The 21,586-nt window shown below is 32.7% G+C and overlaps 1 protein-coding gene across 1 annotated transcript in view; it reads right to left on the bottom strand.

Moving 5' to 3' along the window:
- Positions 1-21,586, bottom strand: part of LOC148938772 (sodium-independent sulfate anion transporter-like) — a 298,556-nt gene that overhangs the window by 45,829 nt on the left and 231,141 nt on the right. The window contains exon 10 of the mRNA XM_089107548.1: positions 12,391-12,558. Coding sequence (XP_088963674.1) covers positions 12,391-12,558 — 168 coding nt within the window. The remainder of the gene's footprint in view (positions 1-12,390; positions 12,559-21,586) is intronic.

Raw genomic sequence — 21,586 nt, 5'->3', positions numbered from 1 at the left:
GAAAATATGTTTTGAGGAGGACACTCCCCCACAACCCTCGGAACAGGGGTTTTAAGTTATGAACTGAGGGCATATAAGAATGATGTTGGCACAATGTATTATTTATTATTTTTTCACCTTTAGAGTAGGGAATTTCGTATCGAAGTAGTTGTCGTAGAAACTTCGAAAAGCGCTCATTTAATTGGAAATTGGAGTGGCTTGTGCCCTGTCGAAAGTGAGTGGAGGGCAACTAGAACCCCTTTCATCCTACCATTTCCCTAAACACATCCAATCAAAATTTTGAAATAGCCATTTTGTTCAGCGTAGTTGATTTCCACATAGAAATTATGTTTTTGGGGAGGAAACTCCCCCACAGCCTTCAGGGCAAGGGTCGTACGTTATGCCCTTGGAGCATATAAGGTTTCCTTAGAAGGTCTTGTCGTAGAAACTTTGAAAAAAGGTCATTCCATTGGAAATTCAAAGGACTAGTGCCCTTTTTAATAGTCGAAAGGGATTAGAGGGCAACTAACCCTCCCCCCCCCATCCCCATCATTCCCCAAACACATCCAATCAAAATTTTGAGATAGCAATTTTATTCAACGTAGTTTTACGTTCTGTAAATTAGGTCTTTGAGGATGACAACCCCCTCACAACCCTCTGGGCAAGGGTTGTAAGTTCTACCCTGGGGACATGTATGGGTTTTATAGAATGTTTTGTCGTAGAAACTTCAAAAGGGGCTCATTCGATTTTAAATTGAAATAGCTAGTTTCCTTTTTAATAGTCAAAAGTAATTGGAAGACAACTAATACCCCTTCCACGCTCACCATTTTCCCAAACACATCGAATCAAAATTGTGAGATAGCCATTTTCTTCCACGTAATTTAAAGTTCATGAAGCTATACCTTTGAGCAGGATACTCCACCCACAGTCTTCAGGGCAAGGGTTGTAAGTTATGCCCTGGGGCATATAAGGTTTTTAGTGAAAGTGTTGTCGTAGACACTTCAAAAGGGCTCATTTGATTGGAAATTGAGAAGGCTAGTGCCTTTTTAATAGTTGAATGTGATTGGAGAGCGACTAACGCCCCTCCCGCGCCCACCATTTTCCCAGACTCTTACTGTTTAACGTAGTTGAAAGTTCTAGAAATTAGGTCTTAGAGGATGACAAATACCCTCACAGCCCTTAGGGTAATGGTTGTAATTTATGCCCTGGGGCATGTAAGGTGCTTATAAAAATTGTTGTCGTAGAAACTCAAAAAAGGCTCATTCGATTGGAAATCAAAAGGCCTTGTGCCCTTCTTAGCAGTCGAAAATTATTAGAAGGTTTGACATTTTTATAGTATTAATCGATCTGGGTACAATGTATTATTTTTTTGTTGTTGTCGTTGTTGTTTAGACCAGGGCACTTCGTATCGAAGGAACTGTCGTAGGAACTTCAAAAAGGGCTCATTCAGTTGAAAATAGAAAGGGCTGATGACCTTTTTAATAGTCGAAAGTGATTGCAGGGGAGCTCATCCCCCTCCCACGCCCACCCTAACATTTGCCTTTTTGTATAAAAACTAAATGTTGCCTTAAGATTAAACCAAAATGCACTGTATTGATGCTTATTCCCAATGAGGCATCTCAGCAGTATCCCAAGAACGACTGAGGGTACTATGTTCAAACTTTTGGGGCTACTTCTCCTCTTAAAATTTAACCAAATCAAAATAGCGTAAGTGTATCCAAGCTATCAAAGAAAGTAAACAGATTTTTTTGCGAATGGTATCAAGTTTTCCATTTCAGGGCAACTGTAGGAGGTATGAAACAAAATTAAACACTACTATTTATGTTCAGATTTTTAAAAGGGTGTATGTTGTTAAAAATTGCTGATAATTTTTCTCCAGCATACGAATAGCAGGCCAGACTATAAATTCTAAAAAAAACAAAAAGATTTAAAGTATAATTTTCTTTTTCCCTAAAAATACTATGTCAATATAAAACGAACAGAAATTAATTAAATTTTTTTTCAAAAAATAGGTTTTTCAAAGAAAAGTAAGGAACTCCATTAAACAAAAAATGAGAAAAAATAAAATCAAATAATCTACCAAGCATGAAACTACCACAAATCAGCATCGATAAACAAATGAAACCAAAAACTAACAGAAATTACAATAAGTAACCATTCAAACTCAAAACGAGCAGAAATTAACATGAGTTGGGCTCAAAACCCCTATGCCTTCCAAGGCCAGAACATAATTTGCATTTTACTGGAAAAATACAAATGAATATGCATTGTCATTTTAATATGCATATACCGATATTTAGTAATCAAAATAATAATATTATTTAATTTATTAAAGTTATAAATGTAAAATATATTTACTTTAAGATTATTTGATTTTATTTTTGCTCATTTTTTGTTTAATGGAGTCCTTTACTTTTCACTGAAAACTCATTTTGTGAAAAAGTTTTTTAATTAATACCGTAAAAGATCTTATGGTAGACGATCCACCATGCCAGGTAGAGAAAATAAAGCGTGAAAATATTTTTAGGCAGGTGGTTTTCTTCTTGTGAGCCAGGTAATTATGAAGGGTAATTATTTGGAAATTCTTTGTTATATTTAAGGTGCTTTTGCTTGTAAATTTGCAACGGCTATCATTTATTAATGACGACTTTGCATGGATTTGGACACTTCGATTTGGTTGACGGTTTGGTTATACTGTTTTGTCCTAAGTAATTGAATAAATGACTAAGATTAAGACCTCGTTCAAGTGCTCAGTTATCTCAATTGCTGGATTAGGATGACAGTTCTTTTCTTCTTCTCTTTCTTTCCCTTATTTTCTTTTTTTTAAGCCAAGCAATTACATCTATGACATTATATTGGTAGCAGTGATTACTACACCCCCAATATTATTTCACTATTAAGTTCAAAATGAAAAAAAAAATTCAAAATCAGCCATTATATGTTATTAAAGTTGGCATACTTTGTTTTTTCCCGGTTCTTCTTCTTATACTCACAAATGATTGAACGAAAATTGGTCTAACTTCATTTCTTTTTTGGGAGAACTCCAAATATGTAAAGAACTCCATTAAACCAAATTGAACAAAAATAGAATAAAATAATCTAACAAGAATACAAATACCAAAAATCGCATCAATAAATAAATGAAACCCAAAACAAACAGAAATTAAAATAAATAAGAGTCAAACTCAAAATGAGCAGAAATTATTATGAGTACGGTTCTAAACCCCAAGACTTCTAAAAGCAGAATGTAATTTGTACTTTACTGAAAAAAATTCAAATGAATTCCTTTGAATTTTATCTGAAAAAACGTGCATTGTTAGTTTAATATATATATGCTGATATTTATTCCTTAAAATCTTAATTGATTTCTGATTACTTGAAGTTAGAAAAGTGAAAACAATTGAAAAGAATTTTTTTTAGTAAAGTACAAATTATATTTAGGTTTCGTTTACCCCTTGGTCTTGAAATTCAATATTAATATGAAAATAAAAAATAGTCGACACAGCAATAGCTCTGTCTAAAACATTTTTTTTAAACTCAACCACAAAATTAATTTTCCTCAACAGTTGTCGCTTCCTATTGAGTGATTTTTATGTTGTATTTTTGTAGCAGTTTTTTAGTGTTTTAGGGTGATCTTTATTACTTGTTTTTATAAACGTTCTGATGTCTTTTTTCTGTTTTATTATCGTATTTTCTATTTTTGTACTCCGTCCCTGTTGACATTTTCATTTTGTCTGACGGGTTAGGAATAAAAAACAATATATAGATTTTTTTTTTCACACCCCTTTTACTCTGCAACCAACGGCATAAGAATCAAAATAAGATAAGCAAAGCCTACCTGGTAAAAACAAATGTTTTTGGTGCCTTAAATGTGAGTGTAGGGCTATTCTTATGCCTTGTAATTTTACATTGGCTAGTGTTTTACTTTTAAAGTATATTGAGCTGATACCCTTCTAGCTCTAACAGATTAGCATATCACTCTTGCGTTAAAGTTCTGACCACTAGGCCCCTGTTTGAATCCTTCGAAATTTATTCCTTATTCTTGATGAACACTAGGAAAACTGTCGAAAAAGATTAACAGGCTTGAAGAGATTTTGTTTAGCACAAAATACTTTGATCACTCCAGCTCTACATGTATATCCAGTTTACAACTTTTCTACCGATATTTTCACTTTTTAATTTTGGTGAAGAGGGGATAAAGTACTTGTGTTAATTTATATCAAAAGAATATCCCTGAATTTTCTGGAACATCAAGTCTGGGTCTACTTAAAACTGAATCAAAATTTTTGGCCCATCCCTCCTCAGATTTCTATTAGTCCAAAATTAAATCTCCATTTCTATCTTTTACAAGAGGTAACGTATTTGTTCTTTTCAATTATTTTGTTTATTTGTCGATGCAATATTTGCTTGTCTCTTTTCTTAGTAGTTTTTTGAAAGCATTGACTTTCCCTCTCTGGCAGTTTTTTGTCTTTACTAGTACTTCTTTCTACCGCCTAAATCCTCTTATTAGTAGTATTGATACAATATTTACAAGCAGAGTGTCTCCCCATATAGCTATAATATATACAAGCAGAGTGTCTCCCCATATAGCTATAACAGTTTCAAGCGGACAGTACGCCCGCCATACAAGCAGACAGTGTAATGACCAGAATTCAACCACCGTGAAAATTCGTGCTCTGTTCAAAGTGCGTGATGTTTCCTTTGTATGAAATTGTGAAAGTCTTTCTGTAATTTAATTTGTTTAATTAATTTACATAAATTAATTTATTATTAATTAATTTACATAATTACATTAATTTAAATAAATACATTTTTTTTACATATATTATTAATTAATATACGATTTTTTTACATTCTAAGTATTTTCCCATTGATTTATATGAAATTTGTGTTTAGTGTAGGAATCGATCGTGAGACCCGTGATTTCCTAAGGTAAAAGAACGACACTATATCCAATGAATTGTTTCTGGGACATTGCCCAACTGATGTTAAGCGTCACAATATCATAACTGGTTCATTCCATTGAACTGGAACAAGTTCAAACAAATTCGATTTATCAATTGGATTTTTGATAGGTGTTAAAAGTGACCTGTTTCGGGGCATTTTTATGGCATCATCATGAGAATATGCATGCCACGATGATTTGAGATGTATACTAGACAAACAATTTCTTCTGATACTTGGGCTCCAAGTCCTACCCCTATCCCTCAACCCTATCCCTCCACCCTCCCTCCAACCCCTATCTCTCCAACCCCCCCCCCCAACATTTTTTTTACATCTCTTAGACTGTCATGAAACACACTTAAAACACAAAAAAATCATATTTAATATTTTCCAAATTCAAAATGGGAATGATATAGATATGTGTGTCGCAATTTTTACTATTAGAAAAATCATGTATGTAGTGACCAATTTTTTTTTTTATCTTTTTTTTAACTTTTTTTAAAACTTTTTTTATCTTTTTTTTACATCTCTTAGAATGTAATGAAACACACTTAAAACATAAGAAATTCACATTTAATATTTTCCAACTTCAAAATGCGAATGATATAGATATTTGTGTTGCAACTTTTACTATTAGAAAAATAATGTTTGTAGTAACCAATTTTTTTTTTTTACTTTTTTTTACATCTCTTAGAATGTCATGAAACACACTTAAAATATAAAAAATTCCCGTTTAATATTTTTCAACTTCAAAATGGGGAGGATATAGATATATATACCGCGACGTTTACCATTAGAAAAATAATGTTTGTAGTAACCAATTTTTTCTTTACTTTTTTTTTAGTTTTTTTTAGCTTTTTTTCAACTTTTTTTACATCTCTAAATCATATCAGAGTAATAGAATGAAAATTTCGATTTAAATTTTTAAACATATTCTTGTGCATACTATTGATGAGGACAGATTGTTCTCTTTCAACATTTTTTTTCATGAAAAACAAACTATTTTTTCTTCTTTTTTAAGGCCAATTATGAAGAATGGGTTATAAAAGAATAAAATAAAAAACACACACACACACACACAAACACACACAAAAAATTAGACACACACAAAACCTTGCACAAACACAAAAACTTACAAACACACAAAAACTTACACACACACACAAAAACTTACACACACACAAAAACTTACACAAACATAAAATCTTACAAACACACAAAAACTTACACACACACAAAAACTTACACACACACAAAAACTGACACACACACAAAAACTTACAGAAGCACAAAAACTTACAGAAGCACAAAAACTTACACACACACAAAAAATTACACTCACACACACACAAGAAAATCCATACACACAAAAACTTACACACACACAAACTTACACACACACAAAAACATACACACACACACACATAATTTCACACACACAAAAAATAACACACACACAAACAAACAGACACACACACACAAAAAACTTACACACACACACACACAAAAAATTACACACACACACAAAAACTTACACACACACAAACTTACACACACACAAAAACTAACACACACACACACACACACAAATTTACACACACACAAAAACTTACACATACACACAAAAACTTACACAGACACAAAAAATTACACACACAAAAACTTACACACATACAAAAACTTACACACACACACACACAAAAAAACTTACACACACACAAAAACTTACACACACACACACAAAAAGTTACACACACACACAAAAACTTACACACACACACAAAAACTAACACACACACAAAAAACTAACACACACACACAAAAACTTACACACACACAAAACTTACATATACACAAAAACTTACACACACACACAAGAACTTACACACACAAAAACTTACACACACACAAAAACTTACACACACACACACACACACACAAACCTACACACACACACAAAAAAATTTACACACACACAAAAACTTACGCACACACACAAAAACTTACACACACACACAAAAACTTACACACACACAAAATTTTACACACACACAAAAACTCACAGTCACGCACAAAAACTTACACATACACAAAAACTTACACACACACACACTTAAACACACAGAAAAACTACACACACACACACACACACAAAAATTTAGACACACACAAAAACTTACACACACAAAAACTTACACACACACAAAAACTTACACACACACAAAAACTTACACACACACAATAACTTACACACACACACAAAGATTTACAAACACACAAAGACTTACACACACACACACACAAACTTACACACACACAAAAACTTACACACACAAAAAACTTAAACACACAGAAACTTAAACACACACAAAAACTTACACACACACACAAACAAACTTACAAACACACACAAAACTTACACATGTACAAAAACTTACACACACACAAAAACTTACACACACAAAAACTTACACACACACACACACACACACAAACTTACACACACATACACAAAACTTACACACACACAAAAACTTACACACACACACAAAAACTTACACACACACACAAAAACTTACACACACGCACAAACACTTACACACACACAACGACTTACACACACACAAAAACTTACACACACACACACATAAAACTTACAAACACAAAATAACTTATAGAAACACAAAAACTTACACAAACTTACACACACACACAAAAACTTACACACACACACACACACAAAAACATGTACAGACACAAAAAATTACACACAAAAAAACTTACACACACACACAAAATTTACACACAAAAGCACAAAAACTTACACACACACAAAAACTTACACACACACACAAAAACTTACACACACACAAAAACTTACAAACACACACACACACACAAACTTACACACACACTAAAACTTACACACACAAAAAAAACATACACACACAAAAACTTGCACACACACAAAAACTTACATTTGGATTTCTTTCGTTGAAATGCAAGAGTTGGAATATTTCAGTAGTGTTTTGTTATGGTTTACCTTCTCACAGTTGAATTCTCTTGATTTTTCAAAGTTTATTTTGGATTTCTTTCGTTGAAATGCAAGAGTTGGAATATTTTAGTAGTGTTTTGTTGTGCTTTACCTTGTCATAGTTACATTCTCTTGATTTTTCAAAGTTAATTTCGAATTTCTTTCATTGAAATGCAAGAGTTGGAATATATTCTACTACACAGATATTTCATAGCATCAAAAGGATCTTACAACATTTCACAGAATCAAGAGAGACAACTATTGCCATCTACCGACATATAGCTTTAGATTGTAGCACAGCCCCTCAGACACACGGCTATAGTGTGAGAGATATGCAAAAAAAACAATAGATATTGATGACAATACTAAAGTAACTTAACCACAAAATTCCACATTATCACAGAGAAATACCAAAACCATAGGTTAGGTTAGGTTAGCCTACGTACGCGCACGTACGTAGGCTTACACACACTTACACACACTTACACACACACAAAAACTTACACACACAAAAATTTACACACATACACATTTACACATAAATTTGTGTGTGTGTGTGTAAGTTTTTATGTGTGTGTAAAATTTTGTGTGTGTGTAATTTTTTGTGTGTGTGTAAGTTTTTGTGTGTGTGTGTAAGTTTTTTTGTGTGTGTGTATGTTTTTTTGTGTGTGTGTGTAAGTTTTTGTGCGTGTGTAAGTATTTTTTTGTCTGTGTAAGTTTTTATGTGTGTGTGTGTGTGTTAGTTTTTTTGTGTGTGTAAGTTTGTTTGCTTGGGTTTAAGATAGTGTGTGTTTGGAAGTTTTTGTGTGTGTGTGTAATTGTTTGGTTTTGCGTAAGCGTTTGTGTGTGTGTAAGTTTTTTTTTGTGTGTGTAAGTTTTTGTGTGTGTGTAAGTTTTTGTGTGTGTGTAAGTTTTTGTGTGTGTGTGTTTAAGTTTTTGTGTGTGTGTAAGTTTTTGTGTGTGCGAGTTTTTGTGTGTGTGTAATTTTTTTTATATGTGTAAGTTTTGTGTGTTTTTTATTATTTTTGTGTGTGTAAATTTTTGTTTGTGTGTAAGTTTTTGTGTGTGTAATTTTTTGTGTGTGTGTGTAAGTTTTGTGTGTGTGTTAGTTTGTGTGTCTGTGTGTGTTTGTGTAAGTTTTTTTTTGTGTGTTAGTTTTTGTGTTTGTGTGTGTGTGTGTGTGTAAGTTTTGTTGTGTGTGTAAGTTTTTGTGTGTGTGTAAATTTTTGTGTGTGTAAGTTTGTGTGTGTGTTTTTGTGTTTGTGTAAGTTTTTGTGTGTGTAAGTTTTTGTGTGTGTAAGTTGTTGTGTGTGTGTAGATTTTTGTGTGTGTGTGTGTGTAAGTTTGTGTGTGTGTGTGTTGTTGTGTGTGTGTGTGTGTGTGTTTGTTTAAGTTTTTGTGTGTGTGTAAGTTTTTGTGTGTGTGTAAGTTTTTGTGTATGTGTTAGTTTGTGTGTGTGTTTGTGTGTAAGTTTTTTTGTGTTTGTTAGTTTTTGTGTGTGTGTGTGTAAGTTTTTTTGTGTGTGTTAGTTATTTTGTGTGTGTGTATTTTTTTGTTTGTGTGTAAATTTTTTTTTGTGTGTGTGTAAGTTTTTTTATGTTTGTAAGTTTTTGTGTGTGTAAGTTTTTGTGTGTGTGTGTAGTTTTTGTGTGTGTGTAAGTTTTTGTGTATTTGTAAGTTTGTGTGTATGTTTTAGTTTTGGTTTGTGTGTCAGTGTTTGAGTTTGATTAAGTTCGTTTGTGTGATGTTAGTTTTTGATCGTTTGTATGTTTTTGTGTATGTGTAATTTTTTGTTTGTTTGTAAGTTTTTGTGTGTGTGTATTAATTTTTTTGTGTTTTTTAGTTTGTGTTTGTGTAAGTTTTTTTGTGTGTGTAAGTTTTTGTGTTTCTGTAAGTTTTTTGTGTGGGTGTTTGTGTTTGGGTGTTTTTATGTATTTTTGTTTTTTGTTGTTTTTGTGTGTTTTTATGTTTTTTTGTGTGTGTTTTATTTTGTTTTTGTTTTTGTTTTTTATTGTTTGTATGTTTGTGTGTGTGTGTGTAAGTTTTGTGTGTGTGTGTAAGTTTTTTTGTGTGTGTAAGTTTTTGTGTGTGTGTAAGTTTTTTTGTGTGTGTAAGTTTTTGTGTGTGTGTAAGTTTTTGTGTGTGCGTAAGTTTTGTGTTTGTGTAAGTTTTAGTGTGTTTGTAAGTTTTTGTATGCGTGTAAGTTTTTTTTTGTGTGTAAGTTTTTGTGTGTGTGTAAGTTTTTGTGTGTGTGCAAGTTTTCGTGTGTGTTTGTAAGTTTTTGCTTGTGTGTGTGTGTGTGTGTGAGTTTGTTTTTTATTTTATTCTTTTATAACCCATTATTCATAATTGGCCTTAAAAAAGAAGAAAAAATAGTCTGTTTTTCATGAAAAAAAAATCTTGAAAGAGAACCATCAGTTCTCATCAACAGCATTCACGACAATATGTTTAAAAAATTAAATTAAAATTGTCATTATATTAATCTGATATGATTTAGAGATGTAAAAAAAGTTGAAAAAAAAGTTAAAAAAAACTCAGAAAAAAAGTAAAAAAAAATGGTCACTACAAACATTATTTTTCTAATAGTAAACTTCGCGACACACATATCTATATCATTCCCATTTTGAAGTTGGAAAATATTAAATGTGATTTTATTATGTTTTAAGTATGTTTCATGTCATTCTAAGGGATGTAAAAAAAAAATTAAAAAAAAAATGGTTACTACAAACATTATTTTTCTAATAGTAAAAGTCGCAACACACATATCTATATCAGTCGCATTTTGAAGTTTGAAAATATTAAATGTGAATTTCTTATGTTTTAAGTGTGTTTCATGACATTCTAAGAGATGTTAAAAAAGTTAAAAAAAATAGTTAAAAAAAAGTTAAAAGAAAAAAAAATTGGTCACTACAAAGATTATTTTTCTAATAGTAAAAGTTGCGACAAACATATCTATATCATTCCTATTTTGAAGTTGGAAAATATTAAATATGAATTTTTTGTGTTTTAAGTGTGTTTCATGACATTCTAAGAGAAGTAAAAAAAAATGTTGGGGGGGGGGGGGTTTGAGGGGGGGAGGTTGGAGGGATAGGGGTTGGAGGGAGGATGGAGGGATAGGGTTGAGGGATAGGGGTAGGACTTGGAGCCCAAGTAACAGAAGAAACTGTTTGTCTAGTATTCATCTCAAATCATCGTGGAATGCATATTCTCATGATGATGCCATAAAAATGCCCCGAAACAGGTCATATTTAAAACCTATCAAAAATCCAATTGATAAGTCAAATGTGCTTGAACTTGTTCCAGTTCAATGGAATGAACCTGTTATGATATTGTGACGCTTAACATCAGTTGGGCAATGTCCCAGAAAAAATTCATTGGATGTATTTCTAAAATCATAATATGGTCAATGGCTTGTTGGTTCAGTCGATTAACGTGTCGTTCTTTTACCTTAGGATATCACGGGTCTCATGTTCGATTCCTACATCAAACACAAATTTCATATAAATCAAAGGGAAAATACATAGAATGTAAAAAAATCGTAAATTAATTAATAATATATGTAAAAAAAATGTAAATATGTAAATTAGTTTAATTATGTAAATTAATTAATAATAAACTAATTTATGTAAATTAATTAAACAAATTAAATTAAAGAAAGAATTTCACAATTTCATACAAAGGAAACATCACGCACTTTGAACAGAGCACGAATTTTCACGGTGGTTGAATTCCGGTCATTACACTGTCTGCTTGTATTGGCGGGAGTATTGTCCACTTGAAACTGTTATAACTATATGGGGAGACACTCTGCTTGTATATATTATAGCTGTATGGGGAGACACTCTGCTTGTAAATATTGTATCAATACTACTCTTATTTGAAAAGGATTTGTAACTTAGCCTTTTGTTTAGGGCCCGTTGCACTCAGGATAAGACCCCAGGGTTCTTTGAGCTAACTGGTGCATGTCTAGGGGTCGTGCAATATTCAGTTTTTTAATCTGAGGATGGTGTTTATAACATTTTAAAACACTTTCTTCACAAAGGTTCAAATGTTTTCAATAACGGAGTCATCAGCAACATCAAAAAAAATTTTGAATTTTAATATATCAAAAAGGTATGCTAAAAGCTGTCGATAATATATTAAAAGAAATAATTTACATTAATAATAGAGTTGGGGAACTAAACATTAACTGATAAATATTTAATAGTGAATTATTGGCTGGAGTTATTTATCAGAAGTTTTAGGGGATTGTTGTGAGGGAGTGTTTAACAAATCTTGAATAGGATTTCATTATCACACTTTCAAAGGATAATTTTTGATTTTTTTAAATAAGTTCTTTGCTTTCTGTTTATTTTTTCTATTTAATTTGAATTCACAAACTTGTTTCTAGGTCGAATATACCTCATTCAAATTATTACAAAAATCAAATTTACCTTAGCTGTAGCGAAGTCTAACCGATTGACATAAGCTAGATCAAAAACGAGTGTTGTAACCTTTTCTTCCGTGGAGATCGCTTTTTTCACAAGATTACTGAAATAATCAGCTGCTAGGAACATCAGGCTTTCGCGGGGCCGAACCAAAATGGTTGTTCCATCCAGTTTCTGAAAATAAAAACTATTGATTGTAACAATGTGTTTCCATTAGCCTTTTATTTTTACGAAAGCTTAAATTACAAAATAATGGCCCCAATTGCTATTATAATATTGGACTGACACAGCAGTGTCTGATATCATGTTTTTTGGAATTATTATTATCACCTTTATTTTTATTAAATTTAACCATTTTTACATACTTGTTTGCTAAATTGGGTAGCTGTTTATAAGTATGTTAGTGAAGATAAGTTTTTTCTGACTCAGCGGGTAAAAGCTACCTTAACATTATATCACAGTTAACTTTTATGAGGGAAATCTATCTTACATCATTGGACTGTTTTCAGAAATAACATTCTTCAGCTGTTTGTGGTACAGATAAAAAGGGCTTCAATGTGATAATTTCCTTTTTTACCGATATTGATAGGAGATAGTTTTGCGATAAGATTAGTATCTTGGTCAAAATCCTGATGAAGAAGTTTTACCAGAGCAAACAAAATTCACAAAAGCAATTACTACTCTCAAAGAGTGAAGTGGGAAGACTTTATTCAAACAAGTGAAAATATTCTTTTTAAGCTTTGACAAACCCACATTTACTACAAGAATATTTACCATCAATCTCCATCATTCTTCTCTAAAGAACTTGTGGGAAATTACCTGAGAATTAACTGATTCATAAAATATGTCCCCATTAATGAACTGCAAAGATAGGGCTACTAGGTTCAACTGCTATAAATTGTTTTTTATCGAGCCTTGAAAACACAAACTGAACTCAAAATAATCTGCTTATAATCATGATTTTAAATACGCAAGGTTCGTCAAGTTTGATGTTTTGTATCAACAGAGCAAATATAAGAAACTTCATCTGATTTCTACAAATGGAGAAAATGTTCCAAGGGAAAAAATGATCGTCAACCTTTTGTAGGGGTTTTAAAATTACAGATATGCTTTAAAAAAATCTAGTTTAATGGTTGTTGATGCATGTTCCTTTATGTAACAGTTTCTTTGTTTCAGGTAGCCTAGATACGTTTGAATCAGTTGTCCTAAAAAACAACAGGCAGACAATTTTGACAAAATTTAGAATTTTTAATCGTGTTTTGTGTAACCAGAAATATTTTGCGACAAAAATCAACATTTTTTTTAGATCTTGTGCTGCTAGCACCTATGATTAATTTCGATTGCTTGACTGTGACCGAGACATCAGCTTCTAGTCCCTTTGACTACTTTCGATTCCCATGGTTGTTCTGTCCTGTTTCTATCATAGGTATAGTAAAGGCAATGCGGCTCTAATGTTTTATTATCTACTTATTTATTATTTTTTTCCATGAGGCACTTCATATGGAAGGGCTCGTCTTAAAAATTTCAAAGGTGGCTCATTCGATTGCAAATCGAGAGCTCTAGTGCCCTGTTCAATAGTCAAAAGTGATTGGAAGGCAACAAACACCCCTTCCACGCCCACTATTTCCCCAAACCCATCCAATCAAAACATTGAGATAGCCATTTTATTCTACGTAGTTGATTTTTAGATAAAAATTATGTTTTTGAGGAGGACATTAACCCATAGCCCTTAGGGCAAGGGTTGCAAGTTATGCCCTGGGAGCATATGACCATTTTATAGAAAGCTTTATCGTAGAAACTTCAAAAAGGGCTCATTCGATTGAAAATTCAAAGGGCTAGTGCCCTTTTTAATAGTCCAAAGTGATTGAAGGGCACCTAACCCTCCTGTCACACCTACCTTCTCCCCAAACACATCCAATCAAAATTTTCAGATAGCCATTTTGTTGAAGGTGGTTGAAAATTCTGGAAATTCGGTCTTTGAGGATGAAACCCCCCCCCCCCTCCACAGCCCTCAGGGCAAGGGTTTTAAGATATGTGCTGAGGGCATAAAAGGTTTTTATAGAAAGTGTTGTCGTAGAAACTTAACAAAAAGTTCATTCGATTGGAAATTAACTGGCTAGTGCCATTTTTAATAGTTGAAAGTAACCGGAAGACAAATAACACCCCTTCCACACCAACCATTTACCCAAACAAATCAAATCAAAATTTTGAGATATCCATGTTGTTCAATGTAGTTGAAAGCTCTGAAAATAATATCATTGAGCAGGAGACTCCCCCCAAGGTCTTTAGGGCAAAGGTTATAAGTTATATCCTGGGGGCATATATGAATCTTATAGAAGGAATGCTCGTATATACTTCAGAGAGTACTCGTTTGATTGATAATTAAAAGTCGATAATTGAAAGTTCTAGTTCACTTTTTAAGTGTCAAAAGATATTGGAGGGTAACCAGCTCCCCCCCCCACGCCCTTTTTCCAAATGCATCCAATAAAAATTTTGAGAAAACAATGTTGTCAAAATAGCTCAAAGATCATATAACAAAAACTGCGGTGTCAACACAACCCCCCAGGGCTCGGGGGAAGGCGTTTTAAGCTATGCCCTGAGGGAATGTATGGTTCTTATGGAAGGGATGCTCGTATAAACTTCAAAGATGGCTCATTTGATTGGAAGGTGAAAGTTCTAGTTCACTTTTTAAGAGTCAAAATAGATTGGAGGGCACATAGCCCCCCTCCCCCTGCAAAGTCCTTTTTTCTCAAACCCATCTGGTAAGAACTTTGAAATAGCCATTTCTTAAAAAATAGTTCAAAGATTATATAACAAAATCTCCGGGATCGACACAGCCTCCAGGACCCGAAGACAGGCGTTTTAAGTTATGCCCTGGGGAAATATATGGTTCTTATGGAAGAGATGCTTGTAAAAACTTCAGAGAGGGCTAATTTGATTAAAAATTGAACTTTTAATGTTAAAAGAGATCCAAGGGCAACTACTCCTCCCCCCTCCACCCACGCTTTGTAATTCCAGACCCATCTGCTGAAAATTTTGAGATAGACATTTTGTTAAAAAAAATATTTCAAAGATCGGATAAGAAAAACTTCAGTGTCAATACAACCCCCTAGAACCCGGGAGAAGGCGTTCTAAATTATGCCCTAAGGGCATGTATGGTTCTTATGAAAGGGATGCTCGTATAAACTTCATAGACGGCTCTTTTAATTGAAAATTGAAAGTTCTAGTTGACTTTTTAATAGTCAAGAGACTTAAGAGAAATTAGCCCCCCCCCCCAATCCATTTTTCCCCAAACACATTCGCTAAAAATTTTGAGATAGCCAGTTTAAAAAAATTGTTCAAAATTAGAGGGCAACAAGCCCTTCCCCCTAATTACCCTTTTTCCCCAAGCCTATCCGATAAAATTTTTAAAATAGCCATTTCAGAAAAAATAATTCAAAGGTCGGACAAGAAAAACTCCTGTGTCGACGCAACCCCCCATGGCCCGGAGACAAGTGTTGTAAGTAATACTCTGGGGGCATATATCGTTTTTATGGAAGGGATGCTTGTATAAACTTCGGAGATGGTTCATTTGCTTGGAAATTGAAAGTTCCCGTTCACTTTTTAAGAGTGAAAAGAGATTGGAGGGCAACTCCCCCCTCCACGCTCTAAAAGCATCAGATAAAAATTTTTAGATAAACATTTTGTTAAAAATAGTTCAAAGTTCAGATAACAAGAACTCCAGTGTCAACACAGCCCCCCAGGGCCCAAGAGGAGATGTTGTTAGTTATACCCTAGGTGCATATATGGTTGTTGTGAAAGGGATGCTTGCATAAACTTAATAGAGGGGTTATTTGATTGAATATTGAAAGTTTTAATTCACTTTTTAAGAGTAAAAAGTGATTGAGAGCAGCTAGCTTCCCCCAACACTCCATTAATTTTTTTCACAGACGCACTTCATACAGAAGGGGTTGTCGAATAAACTTCAAAGGGGGCAAACTTTTTCACTTTAATATTGTTACTTTGATACTAGTTTTGATACTCTGATGAAGATTTGATTTATTTTAAAGTTTGATTTTGCAATGAGGAATTTTTATGAACTTGAAACCTTTTGCAATCAAAAACGAACAAAAATTACTTAAAAAAACAACGAAAAAAAAGTTTTTCAAAGAAAAGTAAAGGCCATTTTAAACTTAAGCACAATAAATACAAATACCTGTTAAAATTTAAACTCAAGTCGACCATAAATTACTATTAAAGAATAAATGAAACCCTAAACAAGCAGAATTTAAATAAACCATCACAAGCACAAACATATGACAAGTAATAATATAAATGAATAAATAGATCTTAATGCGAGTAATGCTGAGATTGAACTGTGAAAATCAAGCTTAAAACGAAAAAGAAAATTTTGCTTTTGAAGTATAAATGAAACTTAAAAAGAGCAGAAATTAAATAAACAATCAATGCAAACAAACATACAATAGATATTATTGTAAATGAATAAATAAATCTTAAAATGAGTGAAACTTAAATTGAATATGCAAATCAAGCTTGAGACGAACAAAAATCACTACCAACAAGAGTTTGGGTATCGCCTCTTTCTCTCACTGTAAAAGTTTAAAACCTACTGCGTCATTGGCACTTTACTGAAAACTATATGCGTCTTGAATAATCTTGGAAAGTATAAACAACATCAAATTGAATATTTGATATATAATGATATTAGTTGTTGAAAGATACATAAGTTCAAGAATTTATTTTACTCTAATTTTATTTTAATTTTCAATGCTGTAAGAACTGAAAAAGAAAATATTTGTAATATAATTTGTTTTCAGTGAAGCACCAATGACGCAGTAAGCTTTTGGTTTGTATTTACAGTTAAGAAAGGAGACAGTATCCAAACTCTTGTTTGTAGTGAAACTATATTCGTCTTGAAAAACTTGAGAAAGAACTAATAAATTAAGCTGAATATTTGATGTATAATGATACTAATTGCTGAAAGCTCATCACTTTAAAATTTTACTATAGTTTTAATGTTTATTTTCAATATTAAGTACAAAAGAAAATATTTGTAATAAAATTGGTTGTCAGTAAAGCGCCAGTGACGAAGTAGGTTTTAGACTTTTACACGGAGAGAAGGAGGAGATACCTAAACTCTTGTTTGTATTTATTTTTGTGATTTTTTCAAGGTTGATTTGCATATTCAATTTAAGTTTCACTCGTTTTAAGATTTATTTATTCATTTACATTAATATCTATTATAAATTTGTTTGTATTGATTATTTATTTAATTTCTTTTCGTTTTGGGTTTCATTTATTCTTTAATAGTAATTTATGGTTGTTTAGAGTTTGAATTTTAACAGGTATTTGTATCAACTAAGCTTAAGTTTAAAATGGCCTTTACTTTTCTTTGAAAAACTTATTTTTCGGAAAGATTTTTTTAAATTAATAAATACAATGACTTAGAGAGTTATTGCAGCCTTGTGGATCCATGAACAAGCTAAAGTCACAAATCAATTATCCAGAATTGTTAACATAATCTTTGATTCACACAGCGGTGTCAAAAACTATCGTACGTAGCATGATTATTATTACCCATGTTCTTATAGAATTTAGTCAATTTGTTTAAATCTTCGCCAAATTGGGGAGGTTTGTAATTGTTTTAGTGAAAATAAACTGAAAATGTTGAAATCTGATTTAGTGGGTTAAAACCTATCTCAATATTCTATGACAGGTGACCTGCCTTGAGAGGAATTCAGATTCCAACATTAGCCTGTTTTTAGAGGAAACGGTCTTTAATTGATTGTGGTAAAGATGAAAAACCGTCAATGTGAAATTTTTGTTCTTACAGTGCCATTTTTTATTTAAGATATTTTCTTCAAAATTTTTGAAGTTTTTATGGATGTTGAATTTTTTTTCTAATTTAGAGGTTTATTGATGTTCTTCTTATTGATGTTCAAAAGTTTTATTTCTAATTTAGGCGCAAAAACCAAATGAAAAAAAAACAGCCACCTTCGTTCTAATTTTGTCATATTTCATCTGCTACCCATCAATGAATTCTGATCTGAATTATGATACAGCCTTTCGGTTGAAATCAGTAAAATGTCAAACAACTATTTTCCGGTGATAGCATAACCCTGGCAGAACCTGGCGCAAGAGTTGTTAGCATGTCAAATAGTCAATTGCTCAAATATATATTTCTTTTAGCACAAAATTTTACTTTGTCGTATTTGAATGTACGATCGGCTCCAAACCATGAAAATTGTATTTTGTTTGTCAAAAGAAATACTAATTTTTTTTAACATGGCCAGAGAGGGGCTTGAAAACGGGTCAAAAATATTTTCTCTGTGATAAATTTAATAAAATGGTAATTTCAAAATATGTAAGGCTTGTCAAGTTTGAAGTTTCATATCAACAGCACAAATATACAGACTGAGAAAATGTCTCAAAGGATAAAACTGATCTTCAATCACTTGAAATAGTTTTAAAGAGCGAAGCCAAAAGCTGTCTAAGAGGGTTTGCTATTTATTCAATGTTAAAGAAATTTTGTTTGTTTAAAGCAACAGGTTTATTAGACAACTTAAAATGCGCTTCACCTGATTGCCAGAGGCTAATGGGTATCATTTAGTCGCATTCATTTTTTCCTTTTGCTCTGTCTATTAAAAAAAAAATACAAAATTTCTCTTGACCTTGTCCAAAAAAAACTATATCTATAAGTTTAATAAAATTCATAGGAGCTTGTAAGCCCAACTGTCTGTTATGATAATTTATGTTGATGTAAATCAGTTAAAGATCTTTTTGTCATTTTTTTCACTTTAGCCTATTGTTTTGGAGTCACGAGCCAATGAAGTTGAACACGGGGTCATTGAATAATCAGGTCAGTAATTCAAATGACAGGCGTTATGCGTTGCGAATGATCATGGTTGCAGCGGTAGCTGCAACCTAGAAAAGAACAAACCACATCCAATATTAATTAAAAGTTAAAAAACGCGTTTTGAAAATAAACTGCCTAGTGAAAAAATTGCCATATGACAATGACTCAGGAATGGTAACTATTATTTTTTTTTGTCTTAAAAGTAAAAGTTCATTGTGAAAAAACATTTATAGTGACTTCGAAAAATGCCAAAAACCCCTCAAAAATGGTGTAAGATCAAAATGAAAAATGTATCAATGGAATCGAAAAAAATAGTTAAAAAGAGAAAAACGAGGATTATACACTGGCTTGTATAATCCTCGTTTTTCTATTTCTAACTATTTTTTTCGTTTTATCATGATTAGCCAGTGTGGTGTCAGAAATTATTCACCATTGGAATCAGCATGTTCAAAAACATTGTACAGGGAAATTACAGTCCCCCTCCTTAAACAACAAGGAAAATCATTTTTTGCATCGGTGACACTTGTCTGCCTCCCTTTTTTTTTCCTTTTTTTCAACAGGCCTAGCCGGCTACCAGAACCTCATACAGAGATTCTCATTGGCTTATTCAAACGCTATTTCTTATATTTACGTGCATTCTACCATCTGCCAGTGCAATCTACCATCTACAAGTGCCATATGGCACTAAAATGGCACTTTTTATGCCATTGTTAAAGTGGTGGCATTAGCAGGCTTTCAGAACATCGTAGACAGATCTTTTATAGCTCATATAAAAGATACTGCTCATATCTATTTCTTTCATATAAATTCCAACACCAGCAAGTTCCAAATGGCACTAAAACGGCACTTTTTGTGCCGTGTCTCGGGTGGAAAAGCTTGGGTTATTGGGCTAGCAAAACTTATAAGAGTGATGTTTAATGGTTCATTTGAAAGTTATTACTCATATATACGTGATTTTTTTTATCAATTTTATCATTCGTAAATGCACTATAGCACTCAAAACAACATTTTTGGTGCCACTTCTTAAGTGGAAAAGTTTTGAAGGACAAAACAGGTACTATTGTAATAGTTATGTTCCAGAACCCTTAGGTGGAGGTTTACAAGAACCCCTCCTATACACTCCTCCTCCCAGTCCCCTTAGTAACTTTCATAAGTCATCTGCTCATCAGGAAGCTACTGAAACACTAGCAGGCTACCACACCCACGTACATACGTGTTTAATGGCTCAATTAAAAGCTATTGCTTATATTTACTAGGTTTTTAAAAATTTTACCATCTATTAGATTTCACAGATTTCAATGTTAACTAGTTCCTGAGAGATCCTTTGTCATGGTTTCCAATGGATCTTTTGTCATGGTTAAAGCATTAGCTGCAACCTAGTAAAGAGCGAACCACAACCCATCTTTCATTCACAACCCATAGTAACTAAAAGTAAAAAAAAAATGTTAAAACAGTTTTTTTCTTCTTTTTTTCAAGGCCTAGCGGGTTACTAAAACATCATAGTAAAGTACTTAAGAGCTCATTCAAAAGCTATTTCTCATATGTACATGGTTTATATAAATTCCACCGTCTGCAAGTGCCATATGGCACAAAAAAGTACACTTTATATACTGTTTGTCGAGGGGTGGGGCTGGCGGGCTACCATTACATCTTAGATATAGTTTTGATAGCTCACATAAAAAAATATTTCTTATATATACCATCTGCAACTTTCAAATGACACTAAGAACGGCACTTTGGTGCCATGTCTCAAATGGAAAAAATGGGGCTAGTGGACTACCAGAACTTTTTAGTGTGATGTTTCCTGGCTCATTTAAAAACTTTTGATCATATCGACGTATTTTGTATCAAATCTACCATTCATAAGTGAAATATAGCACTGAAAACAAAACTGTAGGTGCCACTTCTTAAGTGGAAAATCTTGGAAGCATAAAACGGTTTCATTGTAATAATTACGGTCCAAAACCCTTAACTGGAAGTTTGCAAGAACACCTCCCACAAATTCCTCCTCCAGGCTCCCTTAGTAAGCTACGCAATTAAAGTCCTACAAACACTAATATATTAAACTACATTATTAAAGGCGTGCTTCTGTTAGTACAGCGTTGGACTTCAAATTAGATTATCATGTGTTTGATTCCAGCTTGGATTTTTTTTTTCAATCATGGTTTGTCCCTTCTTATGATTACTTTTAAGATAATCCACTATTTTTGCAAATGTAATGCACCCATTTTATAAAGCTTATCCTGGGAAGGCTCGTTTTAAACCTATTATTCATATCTACGTGCTTTTATTAATTTTACCATCCAAACGCGCCATATAGAACTAAAATGGAACTTTTGGTACCAC

The sequence above is a fragment of the Artemia sp. Qi Xiang Cuo genome, unplaced genomic scaffold (assembly GCF_049724085.1).
Source record: "Artemia sp. Qi Xiang Cuo unplaced genomic scaffold, ASM4972408v1 HiC_scaffold_2923, whole genome shotgun sequence".
Classification (NCBI taxonomy): Eukaryota; Metazoa; Arthropoda; class Branchiopoda; order Anostraca; family Artemiidae; genus Artemia; species Artemia sp. Qi Xiang Cuo.
The sequence above is the reverse complement of the archived record's forward strand: the minus strand, read 5'-3'. Positions and strand labels throughout refer to the sequence as shown.